General features: G+C 45.3%; 1 protein-coding gene and 1 long non-coding RNA gene across 3 annotated transcripts in view; both read right to left on the bottom strand.

Annotated features, from left to right (window-relative positions):
- Positions 1–4847: 4847 nt before the first annotated feature.
- Positions 4848–23914, bottom strand: part of LOC134396195 (zinc finger protein 883-like) — a 162393-nt gene continuing 143326 nt past the window's right edge. Inside the window, exons 1-3 of one of the 2 annotated variants that reach the window (XM_063122602.1) lie at positions 8719–8781; positions 8373–8499; positions 4852–6497 (exon numbers count right to left, since the gene is read on the bottom strand). In XM_063122602.1, the coding sequence (XP_062978672.1) occupies positions 4897–6497; positions 8373–8415 (1644 nt within the window). In that variant the 5' untranslated portion in view covers positions 8416–8499; positions 8719–8781 and the 3' untranslated portion in view covers positions 4852–4896. Of the gene's footprint in view, positions 6498–8372; positions 8500–8718; positions 8782–23914 lie in introns of those variants that run through there. The other variant, XM_063122601.1, reaches the window with a different exon arrangement.
- Positions 8777–9963, bottom strand: LOC134396267 (uncharacterized). The gene is made up of 3 exons (XR_010025258.1): positions 9828–9963; positions 9067–9172; positions 8777–8822 (listed from the first exon to the last, which is right to left on the bottom strand). It is a non-coding gene; the product is annotated as an uncharacterized LOC134396267 (long non-coding RNA).

Here is a 23914-nt window from a genome sequence, read left to right as displayed (position 1 = left end):
AGTCTCCTGAAAGAGGGTATGGTTGGATAGGGCGTTGAACAGGACCCATCCACACGGCAATGTTTTGTGCCAGGTCCTACTTGTTCTATGTCAGCCTTGCCCCATCCCAATGCCCTCCTGATGCTCTAGGCTACCACTCCCATCATCCCCAACCAGCCTGGCCATTGTGGATGATGGGAGTAATAGTCAAGAGGGCTTTCCCCCCCTCCTCCTCCTGAGAGGGCAGGACTAGTTCTAACGGGCTCAAGTTACAGGAAGGGGGATTTTCGTAGAACATTAGGTGAAACTTCTCAATGGTAAGAACCACCGTTCAACTTTGGAACCAGTTGGTAGGGGTTGGAGACCTCTGACTAGAAGTAGCTATGATCTGGCTTTGATCATATATATATATTTATCAGTGCTTCCAGATGAGGCTTGGTGTAGTGGATAAGGTGTTGGACTGGGAGTTGGGAGATCCGAGTTCTAGTCCCCACTCAGCCATGGAAACCCACTGGGTGACTTTGGGCCAGTCACACACTCTTAGCCCAACCTACCTCACAGGGTTGTTGTTGTGAGGATAAAATGGAGAGAAGGAGGATTATGGATGCCACCTTGGGTTCCTTGGAGGAAAAAAGGTGGGGTATAAATTAAATAAATAAATAAAAATAAATCTTCCATTTGTTGTCTGCCCGTATTTTCTCACCGCTTCTTCCCTTTTCCCCCCTTTCCTAAAAAAACACCACTAAGGAGCAAAAGACAGAATTGCTGCATGTTGCCTTTTGATTGTTAGCACTAAAAACTCCATCTGTAAGCACCTATGATATCTGGCTCGGATGGGTTTTCCTCCCTGAATTGGACTTCTTCCTGTACAAGTAGGATGGCTATTTATAAATCACCCTTATATCTACCCAGATGACTTTTAAGATCGTCAGAAGAGGCCTTACCGGTCATTCTGAAATTAATGGAATGTTGCTGTTCAATACCTCAACAGAGGGGTCTCCTTGGTAGTGGCACCCACTTTTGGAAAACCCTCCCTCGTGCAGTTTGAGAGGCAGAAAACATGGCATCTTTCAAACGCCTCCTGAAAGCATCCTTGCTCACCTGGGCTTTCCTTGGGTGGGTTCAGAGGAGGGCAATGAGGATGGTTAGGGTTCTGGAAACAAAAGTCCTATGAGGAGAAAATGAAAGACATGTTTAGCCTGGAGAAGAGAAGACTGAGGGGAGGCAGGATAGCACTCTTCAAGTACTTGAAAGGTCGTCACACAGAGTGGAACTCCCTGCCTCTGAAGGTCAGGCAGGCGCCAACTTTGTATTCCTTTCGGCGCCTCCTGAAAACATTGTTCCAGGATGCCTTTCCTTAATGACCAGCCACGGTCCACAATTCACTTTTCATTTTGCTTCTTTTGAAAATCTATTTTAAAGTATTCTATTCTGTTTTCATTTCATTTTATCTTGTACACCGCTCAGAAATTTTGAATGGGGAGAGGTATATAAATATTGTTAATAAAATAAATAAATAATCCCAGAGTGCAGGACATGGACTAATGGGCACAAATTACAGGAAGCCAGATTCCAGCTTTCATTGTAATTGAATTGTTTTTATTGTTGTGTTGTATTTCAAATGTGATATTAATATTTGCATGTGTACCGCGCTAAAGGATTTTATTATATTTAGCGGTATATGAATATCACAAATAAAATAAATAAAAGAGGACACATGTCACTCCAAAAAAGAGCGCAGCAGTGATCAGCATAAAAAAATTGCATGTGCTAATTTATATGTATATAAATTGTAATTTATGAAGAATGGTTAGAATTTAAAATAGAAATCCAGTACATCTCCCTGTAGTGTGGATAACTCCCTGTAGTGAACTGCCCAGGGAGCATCGGCTATTGGGTGGTATAAAAATGCAATAAATAAATAACCGTGACGAGGTGACCCGTGTACCTTGCTCAATCTACTATTCAGGCAGGGCCGGTGCTACCAGAGAGGCCACTCAGGCGGCCGCCTAGAGCGCCAAGCTAAGAAGGGCGCCAGGCACAGCGCAGCACTCACGCACTTTGGCTGTGAGCCAGCCCAGCCCGAGGATTCAGCTGGGCCTGGGTGGGCGAGATGGCGCCCCGCCCCGCCAAAGCGAAGCCAAGGACGCTGGGGCGGGGCGGTGGGGGGCAGCTCCACGTTTGGGTTTCTGGGCGGAAGCCCAAACGTGGGGCTCCCCACCCCACCCCAGCGTCCCTGGCTTTGCTTTGGTTGGGTGGGCGAGGGGCGCCATCTCGCCCGCTGAAGAGAAGCCAGGTGGAGGGTGGGCAGCTCCACGTTTGGGCTTCCAGAACGTGAATGGGGTGCATGGGGTCTTTGAGTGAATGCATGTGTAGGGTGACCATACGACCGAATTTGCCCGGATTTGTCTGGGTTTCTGATGACAAATCTGGGAAGGGGAGGGGAAATCCGGATTTTTCCAAAGAGCAGGTCTAATGGGAATTAACAAAAATGTTTATAACTCCGTCATTTTTAAAGATAAAGAGATGAAACTTTGCACCATGATAGGATTTAGGTAGAGCTTTAGCCACACGAAATTTGAAACAGATCTGTTCATCCATTGATTTTTTAGAATTTTTTAAAAATTGAGGATTTAAAATTATTATTTTTTAAACTGTCATTTTTAAAGATAAAGAGCTGAAAGTTGGTACCATGATAGCTTTTAGTTAGAGCTTTAGCCATACCAAATTTGAAACAGATCTGTTCATCCATTGATTTTTAGAATTTTTTTTAAATTTGAGGATTTGATTTTTTAAAAAATAATGTTATTTTTAAAGATAAAGAGATGAAACTTGGCACCTTGATTGCTCTTAACAAGGACTTTAGCTATGCCAAGTTTGAAACAGGTCTGCCCATCCATTGAGTTTTAGGTTTTTTTTAAAGTTTGAAGTTTTAAAATTATTTTTTAAAAATGACATTTTTAAAGATAAAGAGCTGAAAGTTGGCACCATGATAGCTCTTAATGAGAGATTTAGCCATGCCAAGTTTGAATCAGATCTGTTCATCCATTTTTTAAAGGATTTTTTAAAAAGTTTGAAGTTTTAAAATTATTGTGTTTTAAAACTGCTGGAAACATATCCTTCAAACTCAGGTTGTCAAACCTTCTCTTTGGGGTATTGCATGTTGAGCAGTTTCAACCCTTGGCATTAAGGGGATCTCCAGTCTTGAGGTAAGAAGTCCTGGACAAGCAGGGCACCTTTCCTGTTGCAGATTTGGTGTGCTGTAAAATCAGACATGTGACCAAGCCTATGTTTGGGTGGGCACGCCCCCTTGGTGCTGGACACGGCCCCTTTGGGACCGACCATGTCCTCCTTTTTGGTTTCCAAAATATGGTCACCCTACCACTGATCATTTCCTTGGGGTGAGTTACCATCTGTGGGTCAGTTTTACCAATACTTCCCTATTTTAAACTGAGATTGTTTAAAGCAGATACTTATCCTGCAAAGCACTCCAAATTTCTTTCTCTGTGTGGATTTCAAGGTCTGTTTCCCACACCATCCAGAGTGGGTCACTTATGCCTGTTTCAAATGCTACAGTTCAATGAGGATCACAATTACGCATCCAAAATGGTAAGATACTTATTTTATTTATTTATTTATTTATTTATTACATTTTTATACCGCCCAATAGCCGAAGCTCTCTGGGCGGTTCACAAAAATTAAAACCATAGTAAAACAACCAACAGGTTAAAAGCACAAATACAAAATGCAGTATAAAAAGCACAACCAGGATAAAAACCATGCAGCAAAATTGATATAAAATTAAAATACAAAGTTAAAACAGCAAAATTCAAATTCAAGTTAAAATTAAGTGTTAAAATACTGAGAGAATAAAAAGGTCTTCAGCTGGTGACGAAAGGAGTACAGTGTAGGCACCAGGCGGACCTCTCTGGGGAGCTCATTCCACAACCAGGGTGCCACAGCGGAGAAACTTATTGGGCCTGTTCACAAGACACCTGAAACCCTGCTGGTTAAGGCTTTTGGTTAAGACTTCAGGGTCTCAGGCATTGTGTGCAATGCGGTTTACTAAACCCTGGTCAGTTTCTAATCCCAGTCAGACCTTCTACAGCAGGGTTAGCGGCTCTAAACCTGGCTTGAAGTGTTGGGAGCCAACGGAAAGCTCGTGGTTAGTGCTAACCCCAGAGAACGACCATCTCACCAACCACAGTCCCTGAAATGTTGTCTGAACACGCACACTGAAATTTACTCAGAATTTATCCCTTCCTTGTGAACCCACTTGTTTAGAAACATCATCTTCCATCAAGGGAATTCTACGTTGGAGTTGGTTGGTCTCAGAATAACTTGCCAAGATCGGGAATTCCCGAACCAGCCTCCTTACAATGATTATATAAGCGTAACTGATGTAATCACGGAGCTTTAGTACCTAAAATAAATAAATTTATTTGTTTCTGCCAATATTGTAGAGGGCTTTTAGTGTAGTTTGAAATAGAAATAAATGCTTTTGGCACCAACATCATTTGAATGGCTACTAAACAACCCTTAAGTCTTAACAGCTGCTCCTTCCACTTCCCAGGGGCTTTTGAGTCGTGCCCCTTGCTTGCTGATAAAAATGTCAACCTGAGCATCGCTTTCCACCCCCTGAGCCCTTGTAGGGTTTCTCCCCTGTGAGAATTGCAGGATGCGATTTCAGGCGTGTCCTGCAAGCAAAGCCCTTTCCACTTTCTAGGGCTTCAGGCCTGTGTGGATCCTGTGATGGTTACTAAGGTTTGCAGTGTAACTCAAACGCTTTCCAAATTCAAAGCATTCACAGCACTTGGATCGTTTGACGAGAGGGATACTGCAATCTGGGACTGAATTATATTCCGGACACTGAGCAGTTTTAGGGCTTCTCCTTTGTGTGAATTCTTTGATGGCTCTTTAAGTCTCTGCTCCGGGAAAAGCTCTTTCTGCACTCCAGGGCTTCTCTTCTGTGCGAGTGCTTTGATGTCGCTTAAGCTGTGTGCTGTGAGCAAAGCTCTTTCCGCACTCCAGGCATTCATAGGGCTTCTCGCCTGTGTGAATTCTTTGATGTTTATTAATGTTGCTGCTCTGACTGAAGCTCTTTCCACACTCCAGGCATTCATAGGGCTTCTCCCCTGTGTGAATTCTTTGATGTTGATTAAGGCTGCTGCTGTGACTGAAGCTCTTTCCACACTCCAGGCATTCATAGGACTTCTCGCCCATGTGAATTATTCGATGCGACTTAAGATGACCCCTCTGACTGAAGTTCTTTCCACACTCCAGGCATTCATAGGGCTTCTCCCCTGTGTGAATTCTTTGATGTTGATTAAGGTAGCTGCTCTGACTGAAGCTCTTTCTGCACTCCAGGCATTCATAGGGCTTCTCCCCTGTGTGAATAAGTTGATGTTTATTAAAGTTGCTGCTGTGATTGAAGCTCTTTCCACACTCCAGACATTCATAGGGCTTCTCGCCCGTGTGAATTATTTGATGCGACTTAAGATGACCCCTCTGACTGAACCTCTTTCCACACTCCAGGCATTCATAGGGCTTCTCCCCTGTGTGAATTCTTTGATGTTTAATAAGGTTGCTGCTGTGACTGAACCTCTTTCCACACTCCAGGCATTCATAGGGCTTCTCCCCTGTGTGAATTCTTTGATGTTGATTAAGGTCATTGCTCTGACTGAACCTCTTTCCAAACTCCAGGCATTCATAGGGCTTCTCCCCTGTGTGAATTCTTTGATGATGATTAAGGGTGCTGCTGTGACTGAACCTCTTTCCACACTCCAGGCATTCATAGGGCTTCTCCCCTGTGTGAATTCTTTGATGTTGATTAAGGTCATTGCTCTGACTGAACCTCTTTCCACACTCCAGGCATTCATAGGGCTTCTCCCCTGTGTGAATTCTTTGATGTTTATTAAGGTCGCTGCTCTGAATGAATCTCTTTCCGCACTCCAGGCATTGATAGGGCTTCTCCCCTGTGTGAATTCTTTGATGTTGATTAAGGGTGCTGCTGTGATTGAAGCTCTTTCCACACTCCAGGCATTCATAGGGCTTCTCGCCTGTGTGAATTATTCGATGCGACTTAAGATGACCACTCAGACTGAACCTCTTTCCGCAATCCTGGCATTCATAGGGCTTCTCCCCTGTGTGAGTGCTTTGATGTTTATTAAGGTTGCTGCTCTGACTGAAGCTCTTTCCCCACTCCAGGCATTCATAGAGCTTCTCCCCTGTGTGAATTAGCTGATGTTTATTAAGGCTGCTGCTGTGTTTGAAGCTCTTTCCGCACTCTAGGCATTCATAGGGCTTCTCCCCTGTATGAATTATTTGATGTCGCTTAACTTGTGAGTTGCAACTGAATTGCTTCTCACCCTCCAAGCACTGAAATATTTTTTCTTCCCTGTGAAATCGTTCTTCTATCAATGGAATATCACGGACTTCTAACCTTTTCAAAAAAATAGACTTGATTCCCCACTTCTCTTCAATTTCCGTTCCATGTTCCTTGCTCTCCCTGCAATCACCTGCAAGAAAATAATAATAATAATAATAATAATAATAATAATAATAATAATAATAATAATAATATTCCTGAAATTAGAGAACAAACCAAATTGATAAAAAAATATTTGTTGGAGAGAAACCTCCTTCCAAATATATTAAATATCTTCCAATGATCAATAGATCAGAACTAGAGTGGCATTCAGCACTTTCATTTATATAGAATGAAAGGACCTCAAACAATGAATGAACATGAAATACAAAATGCACAAAATCTGCCCTTTTGTCGTAGCTGATTATTTAACGGGGAACTGGACAGGGGGAATTGGACCCTCAGGGTTCTTTCCAATGTCTCAGTTGCTTTGGAAACCCTCCGTCATGGCTACACCAGTATGGAAATTCTGAGAAAGGAAGTGGGTTAAGATGGAGTGAGAAACAAGACTATCTCGCTGGGTTGTAGTATTGTTTTTAACAGACTGAGATTTCAAAATGAAGTCTGTCCTGCTGTCTAGTCGTATTTCAAAATGGAAAGCAAACTGTCCCGAGCAAGATTCTGATAATATGCCGAATTCTGTTCTCCGTTGCTTCCTGCGTGGATAACATTATAATAATATCTGTCACGTCTTCAACATTATCCTGATGCAGTCACGGCAGCAAAGCAAGATGGGTTGGCAGCCATCACTGCCACAGAATCAATATATATAAAAGCCCAGAGGCCTCCTCCAAGCCTCCCCCAGCAAGCAAGGGAAAACCATCTGCATTCATTAGTCTCCATTGCCAGATGGTCATATTTGATCCTCCTCCCTTGTGCAGGGGGGAATCTACACGTCGATTCGAAGGCGCACTCCAGACGCAGGCAAGCGCCCCGAAGCTCCACGTATAGACCCTGCCTTTGAGAGGCGGGAAAAGACGCCTTTTCTATTCTCCTCAGTTCTCAACGGGGAGATTCCCAGCTGCTGTTGATCAGCTCGGGATTCTAATACTGAGCACGCTTACACCCGAGTAAACCCTGTTGAACCCAATTGGGCTTCTGAGTAGACATGTATATAGGCTTGCCTTGCTCGTGTCAGGTGTGTGGGGGGTCAAAAAAGAGGGGCATTTCCTTTAAAAGGCGGGAAATGTCGCTATTTTGGAGTTGTGATTGGCGACAGCATAAATTACCAGTTCTCCCGGTTGCTGCTGCCGCTCCCTCCGCCCCCCCCTCTCTCTCTCTCTCTCTCTCTCTCACACACACACACACACACACACACACAACACAGAGTTCAACCAGCTGCCGCCTCCCCTCCCATGCCCTGGTCTCTCCACGGTAACAGCAGAGCAGCAGCATTGCGGGTGAATGCGAGGAGTTTCCCGGACGAGCAAGGCAATCCTATATACATGTCTATTCAGAAGCCCAATTGGGTTCAACAGGATTTACTTGCGTGTAAGCGCGCTCAGTATTAGAATCCCGAGCTGATCAACAGCAGCTGGGAATCTTCCCGTTGAGAATTGAGGAGAATAGAAAAGGCGTCTTTTCCCGCCTCTCAAAGGCAGGGTCTATATGTGGAGCTTCGGGGCGTTTGCCTGCGTCTGGAGTGCGCCTTCGAATCGACGTGTAGATCTGGCCCAGGTTACAGGACTTGATCAGGTGCTCATCACATCATGGATCATGTTGTCATTAGGAAAGTGTTTGCTTTCATGGTGGAGCTTCTCTAACTTGATCGAGAGGGCTTGAAATTGACTTCAGAGGTTATGGGTTCTCCACCCCTGGAGGTTTCTAAGAACAGCCACTTCTCAAGGGTGGTTTAATGAATTTGAATTATGCACTGACACAAAGAAAGAAGAGCTGAAATTCCACCTTCCAGGATCTGTCAAGAAGGCAATGAGGGAGCCTTACCCAGAGGGGTCCCATTCCTTACCCAGAGAGGCCAGGATCCCACAGTTCTCCTCCATGACTTCCATGTACAGAGTCCTCTGGCCTGGATCCAGCAAAGCCCACTCCTCCTCCGAGAAATGCACGGCCACCTCCTCAAAGGTCACCGGACCCTGAAAGCAGCGTCAGAAGAAATGTCATTCTTTTTACGCATTATGTAGCAATCCATGAAGGCAAGGATGGTGAGGTCCGCCTTCTCAATGCCAGAGCTTCATGAGTGACATTCAAGGCCTTCCTAGCAGCCATCTTGGAGACAAGCAAAGGCTAAAGGAGCAGGTTCTTCTAGCATTAAAGTGATGTGCAGGGGACAGAGGCCCCCAGGACTCCCCTACCTGTCCAGGCTGCGCAGAAATCGCTTCCACTCCACCACCAAGTGAAGGAGGCCTAGAAGGATCTCCCAGGATCCATTCACTCTCTCTGTGGGTCTTTCTGCTCCCTGTAAGGAAGGCAAAGAAGGTGAGAAGGTAAGTTATCATTCTTAAGCATGTCCATTTTCATTGTTTTACTGCTATCAATGTTTGTCCCCATTACTAAACAATATTTCCTTTTTGACTATCTAGAGAAAAAGAGTCTCTCTTCTCCTGCAAAATCAGGCTCAAGGAGAACATTAAAGCAGCTCATGCACCTCAGGCATAATTGCGGGAGGGAGGCAGGCCATGGGGAAATATGTTAATCCTTACCCAGTGAGGAGGGTGCTCCGTCACCCTCTTCCAAGATCCCTCTGTCCAGCGGAGCCTCCTCTGCCTCAGGGAAATCTGTGGACGCCTTGGCCAACTTCCCCTGCAGCTGGAACAGAAGGAAGGATTCCAGAGAGGGAAGGAGAGAAATGGGTCAGGTCAAGGCCAAGGGCAGCATTTCCCAATTGGTTTGAATTTTAGTCCTCATTCTAAAGATGATCAATAGTCAGTCACGGAACATATTAATTCATTTCTTTATCTAAGGATGTGTCCTCTGGGGCTAAGAGTTCCACCATGGCATAAGCAAAGCTCTTGAACAACCTCTGAAAACCAACCAGGAGGAAAGACAGAACCTCCCAGGCATTCCCTGATATCCAGCATCTTCTGCAGTGAACACAGTCTGCCACCGGTTGAAGAAGGATCCCCTCCTTCCCCAGAACTTCACAAACCCATTCATAGGCTGTAGCCATCCAGACACGTAGCCATTCATAGCCTTCTTGTCCAGGAATTTGTCTAGCCCTCGTTTTGAACCATCCAAATTGGTGGCCATCACTACATACTGGGGTAAGGAACTGCGTATTTTAACTATGCATTGTTAGTTTAACTATCCTCCGAAGGGGGCCTCCTCTACAAATTAGGAACAACCATTTTTGAGGCGTGGGGGAGGCATTGGAAATTGGGGCACCCCTTCCTTAGAGGACATGCAAAAACAAGCTGAGATAAGTAATCAGGCCCTGTTAGTTATCAGGATGAAATACTCTCACCTGCTCTTTGTCCTCTGCCTGGCTCAAGAGGAAGCCTTCTGCCAGGGCCACCACCTGGGAACTGGTCTCCGCTCCACATTCTCTGACCCAGCTCTCTATCTCTGTGGGCAGGACAGCCAGGAACTGCTCCAGGACCACCAGGTCCAGCATTTCAACTTTTGTACACCTTTCTGGCTTCAGCCACTGGCAACAAAGGTGGTGGAGTCGGCTGCAAATCTCTCGGGGCCCTTCAGTGTCCTGGTAGCAGAAGTCCCTGAAGGGCTGGCACTCCACATCTGAGCTGGCGTTGCTCCCAGGCTGGTTCTCCTGCACTCTTCTTTCCGAGGGCTCTGCACTGCTCCCTCCCTGGATGCCGAAGGAGATGTTTCTTGCTTCAGGGCCAGCAAAGTTCTGTTCTTCCACCTTCATTCTCTTCTCCATCTCTGGCTCCCACCAGGGCTCAAAAGGTCTCTTTGCTTTGCTTCTAGTTTCTCTCTGGAGGCAACGGCTGTGTTGTACAAATCAAAAGAAAGAGCGTAATTTACATAAAAGTCAGCACCTGTCTCAATTGGTACAACCCGATCCCACAGAAATCAGACTGGTTGAAAATGAGGTTCTGACTTTAACCCAATGGGAGAAAGGGTGTAACCAGAGCGGACTTAAGGCTCTTAAAAATTTAATATGATTGAAAGTTTATTTTAAAACTTGAGCAAGAAATCAGTAAATAAACAGGTCTACTGATGAAGCGGAGTTTCTCTCCCCATCTGTTCCATGGCTTCCTTCTACGCCGTCTCTGTTCTCAGAACATGAGGCTAACAGTGGGATCACTTTATAAGTAATATTGCAGGAGGTTGATTTCAAAGGCATTCAAATGGAAGGAAACAACAGGGACCCTGGTGCTCCTTAGCTAGATTTAAAAGAGGGAGAGGAAATAAAACAAGATGCAAACATGACACCATAATAGCTTTTTGCCCACAGGTGGGATATTCCTCCCCCCACCCAGGACCTTTCCCCTTCTGTCCCTGCCAGACACCCCCCTCCCGCCTTCCCCTCCAGGATCCCCTAATGATGGGGAGGGAAGGAGGTGCAAGGAGGGGGTCTCCTGGAGGGGGTCTCCAAGTGGGTCAGTCCCCTGGGGGGCAGGAGGCTCTGTCTCTCTCTCCCCACCCTCTGCCCTAAACCTGCCCTCTGCTCCATCCCCCGCTCTGCTCCTGCTCTGGGGGGCTCTTTTTCCACCCCCTCCACCCCCTGGGACCCCCTTGCATCTTGCACCCACCTGCTCCTCTGCAGGAAGAGAGGCTGAGGTTGCAAACACCATGCAAACCTCCCAGGCTGCTTTCCCATGCGCGCGCGCGTGTGTGTGTGTCAAGGAAATCAAGCTGGGTGGTTCTTTTACCTAATGCCCATAGGTATAGGAAAATGGCTCTATAAATCATTAGCTATATAAACCATAAAGTTCATGGCTTCCTGCTTCTTCAAAACATATTTTTAAGGCTGCAATTTGCTTGTCACGATTCAGCTGATGCAAAAACCACATGTCACAAGACGGTTAGACAGTTAAACAGATAAGTAAGATATTTTTAAGGCAAGCTAACCAAAAAGAAAAAGGAAACAGATGGAGATGTATTTCCTGTAACTGTTGCAATACCCATTATGGTATTCTAGTCAGAGAAGTACTTGAACTCTGTATATGCCTCAATGCTTGTATTATGATTGGTTCTGCCATTGTATCTGAGGGGACCTGACCCTATAAATATGTTAACCTTTCCTGAAATCCTTGGGCAGTTCATCAGGTCTTCTGAGACAGTCACCCTGCAGCGCTGCTTGTAATAAACCTTCGAAAGAGAGAAATTGTGTCTTGAGAGTCTGTGACCACCACTCAGCCAACCATGGGTCCCACCACAGGGGGAGGAGGAGGAAGTGAGTGCATTCAATCAGCCTGGGCTCTTCAGGGGCCCCTCTAGGACCCAGCCCACTCGGTCTCTTTAACCCTTAGATGGTGGCAACACCAAAGAGCTGCAGAGGATTCTTCCAAATGCTGCCCAGTGGAGCCTGGCGCAGTATTATGGGATGTCAGCAGCATTGCACGCCCACAGTCCTCCCTCTCTGGGGCTGCCCCTCTTTCCCCACGCCCCATCCTGTGGCATGAACCCCATCGCCCCCATCACTTCTCCTCCTTCCTCCCTCTTTGCCACTTCTCTCAATATAATCCATCACTTCACTTCCATCCCGTTTAATGTAGGGTGACCCTATGGAAAGGAAGACAGGGCTCCTGCAGCTTTAACTGTTGTAATGAAGAGGGAATTTCACCAGGTGTCATTTATATATATGGGGAACCAGGTGAAATTCCTTCTTTATCACACCAGTTAAAGCTGCAGGAGCCCTGCCCTCTTTTAAATCTGGTCACTCTAGTGTAGCTCCTGCATTTTAACTGTTGCGATGAAGCGGGAATTTCACCAGGTGTCATTTGTATATATGGGGAACCAGGTGAAATTCCTTCTTTATCACACCAGTTAACGCTGCAGGAGCCCTGCCCTCTTTTAAATCTAGTCACTCTAGTGTAGCTCCTGCATTTTAACTGTTGCGATGAAGAGGGAATTTCACCAGGTGTCATTTGTATATATGGGGAACCAGGTGAAATTCCTTCTTTATCACACCAGTTAACGCTGCAGGAGCCCTGCCCTCTTTTAAATCTAGTCACTCTAGTGTAGCTCCTGCATTTTAACTGTTGCGATGAAGAGGGAATTTCACCAGGTGTCATTTATATATATGGGGAACCAGGTGAAATTCCTTCTTTATCACACCAGTTAACGCTGCAGGAGCCCTGCCCTCTTTTAAATCTGGTCACTCTAGTGTAGCTCCTGCATTTTAACTGTTGCGATGAAGAGGGAATTTCACCAGGTGTCATTTGTATATATGGGGAACCAGGTGAAATTCCTTCTTTATCACACCAGTTAACGCTGCAGGAGCCCTGCCCTCTTTTAAATCTAGTCACTCTAGTGTAGCTCCTGCACTTTAACTGTTGTGATGAAGAGGGAATTTCACCAGGTTCCCTATACATACAAATGACACCTGCTGAAATTCCCTTTTCAACACAGTTGTTAAAGATACAGGAGCCCTGTCCTCCTTTTCATACGGTCACCCTTTTTAATGAATCATAAACTGCCCAGAGAATGAGGCAGAAAAATGGAAGCCTCTTTCATGGGGGAAGGAAACTTTCGGGAAAGCGGAGGATGGATTTTGGCTCAACATTACCCCCACTCTTTCCCTGGAGCTGGGTGCAACACAGCCCCGACTCCTCACACCTGATACAGGGCTTTCAGGGAAGGAGCAGTGTTGCCAGCACCTTCTTGAGATACAGCATGTGTCACCCCCTCAGAAATGCACCCTTTGGAAGACCCTAGCAATGGTGCTGAACCCTGTAAATTGCCCAGAGAGCTTTGTCAAAGGGGTAGTATATAATAATAATAATAATAATAATAATAATAATAATAATAATAATAGAGCTGAGCCAAAACTTCTCAGAATACATTTCTCACAAAAAATCCTGAGATTTCTCTTTTCTTACTCCCTAGAAATAAAAGGATAGTTCGCAGAATTTTCTCCACGTTTTTATTAAACCATTTTTTTGGTGGTGGCTGCATTCCCTCCCCTCAATGCTCTGGAGTGATGCTTGGTATACAGGCCATTGTGGGAGATGCAAAATGAGGTCCAGGCTGCCAACAATTATTATTATTATTATTATTATTTCTTACCCGCCTCTCCGTCTGGATCGAGGCGGGGAACAACAGTAAGTATAAAATACATAAAATGATTAAAAACATACCGTATTTCTTCGATTGTAAGACACCATTGATTGTAAGATGCACACTAATTTCAGTACCACCAACAGAAAAAAACCTCTAAGACACACCCACGATTCTAAGACGCACCCCGTTTTTAGAGATGTTTATATGGGAAAAAAAGTGTGTCTTAGAATCGAAGAAATAGGGTAGCATACATTGTTAAAACACCCTAAGAACATCCTAAAAGCATACTAAAATTCCACTGGATAGGCCTGCCAGGAGACATCGGTCGTTATAGTTTTCTTAATGCGTTGACAAACGTTTGATGAAGTTCTCTTAAGGGTCAGTAACAGGTTAAAGATTGGCCCCATTCAGACAACACACTAAACCACACTGCTTAACCACAAAACGGTAGAAAGGAATGGTCATTTCTCCCAATGCAGGGGAGTACCGTATTTCTTCGATTGTAAGACACCATCGATTGTAAGACGCACACTAATTTCAGTACCACCAACAGAAAGAAAAAAAACCCTAAGACACACCCGCGATTCTAAGACGCACCCCGTTTTTAGAGAAGTTTATATGGGGAAAAAAGTGCGTCTTAGAATCGAAGAAATAGGGTAAATAGTGGGGTGTGATGTCTTACTGCATTATACCTATTTAATGTTTTAGGAATGTCTATTGCTTTAAAGGATGTGAAATTATTCTAAATGTACTCACGGTGGTTATGTTGCAGGGACCAGGATGTGATAGTAGTAAGTGCTAATTGGCTGGTAGTTGGAATGGCTGGATTGGTAGAAACCCGGGAATCGGAGGATTTAGCTGTGTGTGTGTGGATATATTGAAGGGCGGTAAGCGATGGGGTTTGGGGGGTTAGAACTGTCAGGGTAGTTTGAGGAAGGCGCAACATTATTTATTATTTTGGAGGATTAGCTTGAGGGAGGACCATAGGCGTGTGCAGCAATTTCGTTAGGGTGTGCACCTAGGGAATTATTTCTTTTCAAAAGGTAAACATTTATTGAATACTCAGTCCTAAGTATCATAAGCTCCAGCAGAGGTGTGGCTCTGTAAAATGTAGGGCTGGGCGCCCCCTACCTGAACCGTTTCGGAACCCGATCCAGACCTCCCCCGAGCCTCTCTGGAACGGGACTTCGGAGGTCCGGATCAGCCCGCTCCGCTTCGGACCCAGGGATCCGAAACGGAGTGGTGCACAGCCCTAGTAAAAACTAAGAGAGCAAATTCATGGAGTTAAGGGGTATTTCAGCCAGAGGATCCCCTGGACTCTATTCAAAAGACGCAAACTATAAACTCATTTAGCTTCTGTGAGAGAGGGTGCTCAATTTCAAGATCCAGTCTAATTTCGTTTTGAAATTAAAGGTGGCTGAGGTCATTTTATTGGCATATTTTTTAAAACACACACACTATAAAACCCTATTTTAAAGCCGCATAGTCCCAGAGCCAGACCAGGATTTATTTAACGCAGCGAGTGCAAAAGCTTCGTGAATCCCCCCCCAAACTGCCAATAATGCATAAATTATATTTATTATAGCTAGCAAATCTGAATATGAAGGATGGAAACATCCTTCCTCAAGAATCAGAAGAACTTGAGCAGGAAAGTCAGCAGCCAAGAGCAGATGAAAGGCAAATCAAAGAGAGTGGCTGGAGAGGGAGGCAGGGAGAGGGGCTTCAGGGCTGGTTACTCCTGTGCCGCTCACGTAGCCACAGCCTCAGGAGAGACACCCCTTCTTCCCATACCCTGGGATCAGGGGCTAGATCAATGAGGGAAACAGCCAAAGCTTAGAGCACTTGTGGGGGTGGGGGGGAACCCTCCCTATCTCACTTTATTTTTAAAAAAATGTCTTCTAAGCACAGGCACCTCCTCTCTGAATTGTCGCCGAGAGATGAGACTGCCCAGGCACTTTCCCCCACCCCAAATTACAAAAATGATTCAAGTGTTTTTGATGTCCAGATTCCAGCTGGACATCAGGAAAAACTTCTTTTTAGAGCAGTACGACAATGGAATCAGTGACCGAGGGAGGTTGTGGGCTCTCCCACACTAGAGGCCTTCAAGAGGCAGCTGGACAACCATCTGTCAGGGATGCTTTAGGGTGGATTCCTGCATTGAGCAGGGGGTTGGACTCGATGGCCTTGTAGGCCCCTTCCGGCTCTGCTATTCTATGATTCTATGGTACCCCCACAGCATCTAAGATACGAGAACCACACACAGGGAGTATCCAGAACCTACTTGGCCAACCAGAACTATGATTCTTCCTTGGTATTTTTGCCAACCCTGCCACCTGCTTGAGATGGAGAAGGCCACGGATGTGGTGGGCCAAGCCCTGCTTTTGAAGCAGCAGCGAAGACACTTACAGAACCAGAATGGGGCGGAAGTCAGCAGGAAAATCGTCCCGCAACTGCTAGGCACCAACACAGGAACTGCATAAAGAGCAGCTGTTTATTTTTGTTTATATATGACATAAGTGTCTCAGAAAAGCGAGTCTTACAGAATTCCAGTGGTGGTGGGCTGCGTGATGACATCAGAATGGCTGCCGTGCTATTGTGTTCATGCGTGTGTTTGTTTGGAGTGAGTGATGCTGAGTGTGCGTGCGCGCGCGCTTGTGAGTTGGGGGGATGATTTGGAAGTAACGTTCCTATTAAATAATGCATTTTAGACCCATAGACGTTCCTTTCCAATTTGTTTGCTATAATTGGCATGACGTATTTCTTGCACTTTAAAATAAATTTAGCAGTTTCAAGTTTTGTGCTTCTTATTTTTTCCAGGAAACATATATTCTTAAAAATCAAAGTTGGCATTTTTTTGGGGTGTGTGTGTGTGTGTGTGTGTGTGTGTGTGTGTGTGTGTGTGTGTGTGAAAGTAGCTCACCTTGCCTAGGGCGCAAAATAGTCTGGCACCGGCCCTGTATCCACGTGCAAACTTTTGATTGACAGTTTCAAGGCCCCGAACTGCCTTGTGATGGTTCTCTATCTTTAAACCGGACTTGGACCCCTTCAAATAAAAGACGCCTTGATAATAGAGGACTGTCTTCTGGCAGTTCTTCAAATATTGTCCTCTGTCAAAGAGGACACCCGGCTGCTGATTCCCACATGTTTCCTTTCCACCACATGTTATTTTCTGAGAGCCATGGATCATCATCAGCAGGAGGCAAAAAAGCCGATGGCAGCTTTGCCAAAAGCTGGAAGGGTTAAACACACAGAGCTCCCCGCGCCTAGAAAAGTGAAGCCCGGCTGCCTTCCTGCCTCTTTGGGTTTAGCAACTTCCTGTTGGCTTTCCCCTTCATTGGAGCAATTGTGGGGGCTGCTGGTTTTCATTCCCAGGAGGGGTGTGCAATGCAAAGGCTGCAAGGAGGAGCAGGTGAGTGAAAGCAAAGAGGGAAGATTGTGATTCACAATCAGGAAGCAGAGAGAGAGAGAGAGAAACTGACTTAGAAAAGACGGCATGCAGCTGTAGGCTGCTTAAGAAAATGAGCCCTGCTGGATCAGACCCAGGGTCCATCTAGTCCAGCCCTCTGTTCACACAGTGGCCAACCGGCTGTCGATCAGGGACTAACAAAGCAGGACACGGTGCAACAGCACCCTCCCACCCATGTTCCCCAGCAACTGGTGCACACAGGCTTACTGCCTTGAATACTTAGCCATCAGGACTACTAGCCCTTGATAGTCTTCTCTTCCAGGAATTTATCCAAACCCCTTTTAAAGCCGTCCAAATTGGTGGCCGCCACCACATCTTGTGGTAGTGAGTTCCAGGGACATCGCAAAGCAAAAGTAGGAGAAAGCGTGAAAACATGTTTCTGGAACGGGGAACTGTGCCTCTGGAATAGATGAGACATTATTGCAGATGGAATGACTTCCCAGGTGCTTTCATCCAGACGGAGGGGTCCTTAGTAAGGAAAATGACAGAAGAAGTAAGAAAATACAGGAGGGGCATGCGTGGAAGATGTCATCTGGATTCCCCCCCCCCCCGGTAAACTTATTAATTGGACATAAGAAAAGCAGTGCTTGATCAGACTAAAAGCCTATTCAGCCTAGCGTCTTATAAACCAGCTTATTTACGAAAAAGATCCTAGCAGCTGGTATTGAGAGGTGTACTGCCTCTGATATTGGAAATAATATACCATCATCAGGAGTAGTAGCCATTGATCGTCATCTCCTCCAAGACGTTGTCTAATCCCCTTTTCAAGCCATCCAAATTGGTGGACATCACTGCATCTTGAAGGGATACCGTTGGGTTACCATAGTTCACTGAGCCCCAGTGAATTTGTTCAGACGACACGCTAAGCCACAGCTTGTAGGAGTAGAAATGTGATAAATAGTGCTACAATTCCTTCTGCAAGTCATTCGATTTCTACTGATCTGATATATCAAATTCCCTTCATGAGCGTGGCAGTTAAATATCTCACTATTTTGAGAGAGAGAGAGAGAATGACAGAGAACACGATCCAGAAACATAACAGTACCCGCAAGACCTGCAACAAAATGGACTGCTCAGTGTTTAAACCAACCAGCCATGCTCTCTTCCTGAATATTGCATTACATTCTCAGTCCTAACCCTTTTCCCCACCTTTTCTTTTTTTTTGAGGGGGGGGGATCATCCCCTTCACTATCCCCTTTGGTGTTCCCCCAACCTTTATGCTACCTGCCCTATATGGTGCTGTTTTAGCTACATAAGGATCTACACTCAGAGAAGGAATTTGTTATTAGTAGATAGGATTATTTGGGAGATATTTTGGTCCAGTTTGCATCACACTGCATTTATTAATAAATGGGTTGTGTTGGTGGTTGTGGTTACGTCTTTTCCAGGGCAGCAAGATGGAGGAACAGGACATGGCAGGGCCAGAATCTGGAGAGAGTTTGGAGGCGGGAGGAAGAGAGCCTCACAGTGACGCAGTTGGGACTGCCTTGGAGTTGATCCCGCAGCCGGTTCTGCAGCATATTAAACGAGAGCTGGATGAACAGTGCTGGGAAGCTCAGTGGAAGGAGTATCCGAAGACGATGGCGTCTTCAGTGGTGCCTCAGCCCCAGTCAGGAGAGGATCAGAAGGAGTTCCAGACCTCCCTCGTTCCAGTCCCACATGGGCCTCGAGGAGAGAAAGCGGCACAAGGCCTGCTAGGCCTCAGTCACGCCCAAGAGGTCTCAGGAAGCCTGCATTCTCCTATCCAAGTGAAGAAGGAGGTGGTGGACGAGGGCACTGCCTTTCAGTCCTGTTACCAGCAGGCCGAGGAGCCTCAAGAGGTATTCAGTGCAGGGCCAGCCTCAAATGTGAGGGCTATTATTTATTTATTATTTATTTATTTCATTCCTATACTGCCCAATAACTGAAGTTCCCTGGAGATATTCTCAGCAAAGTGTCCTCCGCCGGGAGTAATTGATTATGTACTTATAGAATCATAGAATTATAGAATAGCAGAGTTGGAAAGGGCCCATAAGGCCATCGAGTCCAACCCCCTGCTCAATGCAGGAATCCACCCTAAAGCATCCCTGACAGATAGTTGTCCAGCTGCCTCTTAAAGGCCTCTAGTGTGGGAGAGCCCACAACCCCCCTAGGTAACTGATTCCATTGTCATACTGCTCTAACAGTCAGGAAGTTTTTCCTGATGTCCAGCTGGAATCTGGCTTCCTGTAACTTGAGCCCGTTATTCCGTGTCCTGCACTCTGGGAGGATCGAGAAAAGATCCCGGCCCTCCTCTGTGTGACAACCTTTTAAGTATTTGAAGAGTGCTCTCATGTCTCCCCTCAATCTTCTCTTCTCCAGGCTAAACATGCCCAGTTCTTTCAGTCTCTCTTTATAGGGCTTTGTTTCCAGACCCCTGATCATCCTGGTTGCCCTCCTCTGAACACGAAATAATTTATTTCTTACCCGCCTCTCCATTCTGATCAAGGCAGGGAACAACAGTAAATATAAAATACATAAAACTGAATTAAAACATAATATACATTGTTAAAACATCCTAAAATCATTTAAAAAACATCCTAAAATTTCACTGGATAGGCCTGCTGGAAGAGATCAGTCTTGGAAATAGCTTTCTTAAATGCTGATAGACTGTTAAGTTGATAAGTCTCCTCCGGCAGGCCATTCCACAGTCTGGGAGCAGCAGAAGAGAAGGACCTCTGGGTAACAGTTGTCAATCTAGTTTCTGCTGACTGAAGTAGATTCTTCCCAGAGAATCTGAGTGTGTGGGGTGGATTGTATGGGAGAAGGCGATCCCGCAGGTAGCCTGGACCCAAACCGAGTAAGGCTTTAAAGGTGATAACCAACACTTTATACTTTGCCCGGAAACTAATTGGCAGCTAGTGAAGAGATTTTAAAACTGGTGTAATGTGGTCACCCCTAGGTGTACCGGTGACCAACCCGGCTGCCATATTTTGAACTAGCTGAAGTTTCTGGACTAGGCACAAAGGTAGCCCTACGTAGAGCACATTGCAGAAGTCGAGCCTCGAAGTTACCAGCGCATGCACTACCATCTTTAGGTCTTCTGACTCTAGGAAGGGGCACAGCTGGCGTATGCTGCTTGATACAATAAAATCTCTTTATATTAAAAAAAAAAATCTAAATCACTGTTTAAAATACACTATTAGTAAACAATTACATAATTTAAAGAAAAGCACCACCTAAATAAATAAAAGAAACCATGCAAAAGCCAGCAAAACGGAGCAGCAGCATGTTGACAAATTATAAGCCAGAGAAAGTTTGCGTAAACAAGTAGGGTTTCCGGAGGCATTTAAGACACACCATGTTTTCTGGCTCCAGAACCGTGTGTGTGAGAGAGGCTGTTGAATCAGAGGCTAGGCGCCACTGCTGAGAAGGCCCCGTTTTGGGGGATGCTATGTGGCAACATTCTGTTGGTCATGGACTGACCAGCAAGGCCTTGTCTTAAGATTTTAAAGCTTGGTTGGGTATATATACAGAAAGGTAGTAGTGCCAGTTGGCTCTGAATCAGCGCTGGGCTTTGGCAGCTGTGTGAGGATGCCATGTTGTGGCACTGGGACTGAGTGGTTGATTTGAGCCTCTTATAGTCTCCCCACTTTCCAGATTCAAATGTGTCCCAAATACATTTCTCTGTGTTTCACCAATCAAAAATCAGACTAGTCTTATTGGATTTTATAATATAAATTGATATTTAGCTTTTCGGTGTAATATATTCAAAGTGGCTATCAACCTGTTTAAAATAACATCTGTAAAACAGAAACTTGAAAATCAATTTTTAAAAATTCTGCATTAAAATATAACAACAAATTATGCTGAAACGTGGAGCCAAGCGATGGGTTGTTTTCCTTTAACACAAGATAAATTGGCTCTTTGGGGCTGCTACGCCACCGAATTTCTGCAGAAAATTGCGGGGGGAGGGGATGCAAAAAAATCACTCCTGCCCTAAATATTCTCCGGAACACAAAAGTGCTCCGGACGTGTCACCATTCATAGCCTTTGAAGAACTTATTTTCTATACTCTGTTGTCAGCTTTCTCCCAACTGGACTTAGTGACATCTCCTTCCTCTGTGGTTTTCAGGCGCTGGGACCTTTGGAAGATGTGGGCATCAATCCGCTCAAATCAGAGCAGGTTCCACTGGACATAGTGGAAGTGGATCTCCCCACGCAGATCAAACAAGAAGATGATGGGGAGACCGGCTTGCTCAGTAAGCGTTACTGCCTGAAAGTTTTACATGCTGCGATGTTCCAGGGCTGGTTCAATCAAAGGCTCTTCAGGCCAAACGGGACATGACCGCAGTGCCGCCTCTTCAAATAGTGGTCTACTTCAGCCGTAGAATCATAGAATAGTAGAGTTGGAAGGGGCCTATAAAGCCATTGAGTCCAACCCCCTGCTCGATGCAGGAATCCACCCTAAAGCATCCCTGACAGGTGGTTGTCCAGCTGCCTCTTGAATACCTCTAGTGTGGGAGAGCCCACAACCTCCCTAAGTAACTGGTTCCATTGTCGTACTGCTCTAACAGTCAGGAAGTTTTTCCTGATGTCCAGCCGGAATCTGGCTTCCTGCCACTTGAGCCCGTTATTCCGTGTCCTGCATTCTGGGATGATCGAGGAGAGATCATCTTCCCTCAATCTCCTCTTCTCCAGGCTAAACACGCCCAGTTGTTTCAGTCAATCTTCATACGGCTTTGTTTCCAGACCTCTGATCATCCTGGTTGCCCTCCTCTGAACACGCTTCAGCTGGTCTGCATCCTTCTTGAAGTGTGGAGCCCAGAACTGGACACAATACTCAAGATGAGGCCTAACCAGGGCCGAATAGAGAGGAACCAGTACCTCACGTGATTTGGAAGCTATATTTCTATTAATGCAGCCCAAAACAGCATTTGCTTTTTTTGCAGCCACATCACACTATTGGCTCATATTCAGCTTGTGATCTACAACAATTCCAAGATTCTTCTCGTTTGTAGTATTGCTGAGCCAAGTATCCCCCATCTTGTAACTGCATTTGGTTTTTATTTATTATTATTATTATTATATATTTATATAGCACCATCAATTGTAGAACTTTGCATTTATCCCTATTAATGTGTGAAGTACGTCCAGTGGAGCATAGGGCGAATTCTGATTTTAGGAGCAGAAAGTGCATGTGAGTGAGCCCTCCTCACCCTTTTTCCACATGCCCACTCCCCAGCCGTCAATGGTCAGTGAGCACGCTTCGTCCTCACTGAAATGGGGTGGGGGGATTATGGGGTATGCGTACCTCCCTAGGACTTTTTTAAAAAAATATTTTTTTGTACTTCTGCAAACCTTTGGGTGCTCCCAAATTTGCTGATACCTCCCTCTTTTTGGTGGATGGTGCCCTTATACCTACATAAGGATCGGCATTGAGAGAATGAGTTTGCTATTAGTATATAGGAGAATCTTTTATCATGCGGTTTGATTTTCTTTCTCATTATATAAAGTTCTTATTTTGTTTCCCAGTATAATCATTCAAGACAGTTTCAATACTTCAACATAACACATAGATAGTGTATCTATAGTTGCTAAATCACCTGGCCAGAACCTATTTCTGGATGGAATTCATTCTTCCCTCCCTTAGCAATTTATAACTTGTTACTTTATTCATTGCCATGGCAATCCAAATCTCCTTTTTCCATTGTACCAAAGATGGTATTCATGTTGAGCGCCAGGCTTTTGCTAAGAGGATCCTTACACCTATTAACGTATAACTCACCATCACCACTAAATCTCTAGGGATCTGATCTGATCTTGTGAGGAAAGGTGCGATATAAATCTAAATAAATAAATTCCATAGCCTGAAACTTCTCTGATGCTGTTTATTATCTTCTTGTGAGGAAAGGTATGATATAAATATAAATAAGTACATTTCATAGCCTTTAACTTCTCTGAGGCTGTTTGCTATCTTCTTGTAAGGAAAGATGTGATATAAGTATAAATAAAAAAATACATTTCCTTTTCATTTCCAGTGTGGAAGAATGAAGAGATGCCCTTTCAGCTGGAAGCACCTGAGCAAGCAGACATTATCAGAAGATCATTGAACACAGCCGAAAAGAGAGGTTTCCAGATTGCTGAGTGGGAGGATAAATCAGGACGTCAGGAGAGACCAGGAGGTTGCCATGAAAAGCGTGCAGTGAACACAGCAAAGGAAGCCTTTCTTTGTGGAAGTGATGGCCAAGGGCTTTCTCAGAATGCCTTCCAAGGTGGAATCCACAGTCATAAAAGAAACATGTTGGTCGCAGAGTGTGGGAAAAGCCTCCCTGAAGACATGGACTTCCTTGAAAGTACCGAAACAGTAATGGAAGGAAAGCTACATGAATGTCCTTGCTGCGGGAAAGGTTTCCACCAGAGTTCGCTCCTGATTATACATCAGAGAGCCCACGCCGGAGAGACGCCGTATACATGCTCAGATTGCAAGAAAAGCTTCTCAGAGAGAGGAGACCTTATTAAACACACCGCGGCCCACGCAGAAGACAAACCATACGAATGCTCGTACTGCAGGAAAAGCTTCAACAGTAACTCTCACTTGAGAGCGCATACGATGATTCACACTGGGGAGAAGCCTTTTGAGTGTGAACACTGTGGGAAATGCTTTGGCACGAGCTCACACCTTAAAAGACACAACCGGGTGCACACGGGCGAGAGCCCTTTCCAGTGCGCAGAGTGCGGGAAAAGCTTCACTCAGAAACCCTCTCTTATTAAACACAAGAGAACTCACACCGGAGAGAAACCTTACAAATGCCCGGAATGCGGGAAAACCTACCGGGACAGTTCTTGTCTTTTAAGGCACATCAGGGCCCACACAGGAGAGAAGCCATATAAATGTTCATGGTGCAAGAACAGGTTCATTCAGAGGTCGGATC

Source organism: Elgaria multicarinata, chromosome 3 (assembly GCF_023053635.1).
Source record: "Elgaria multicarinata webbii isolate HBS135686 ecotype San Diego chromosome 3, rElgMul1.1.pri, whole genome shotgun sequence".
NCBI lineage: Eukaryota > Metazoa > Chordata > Lepidosauria > Squamata > Anguidae > Elgaria > Elgaria multicarinata.
This window is presented reverse-complemented; position numbering and strand designations above follow the sequence as displayed.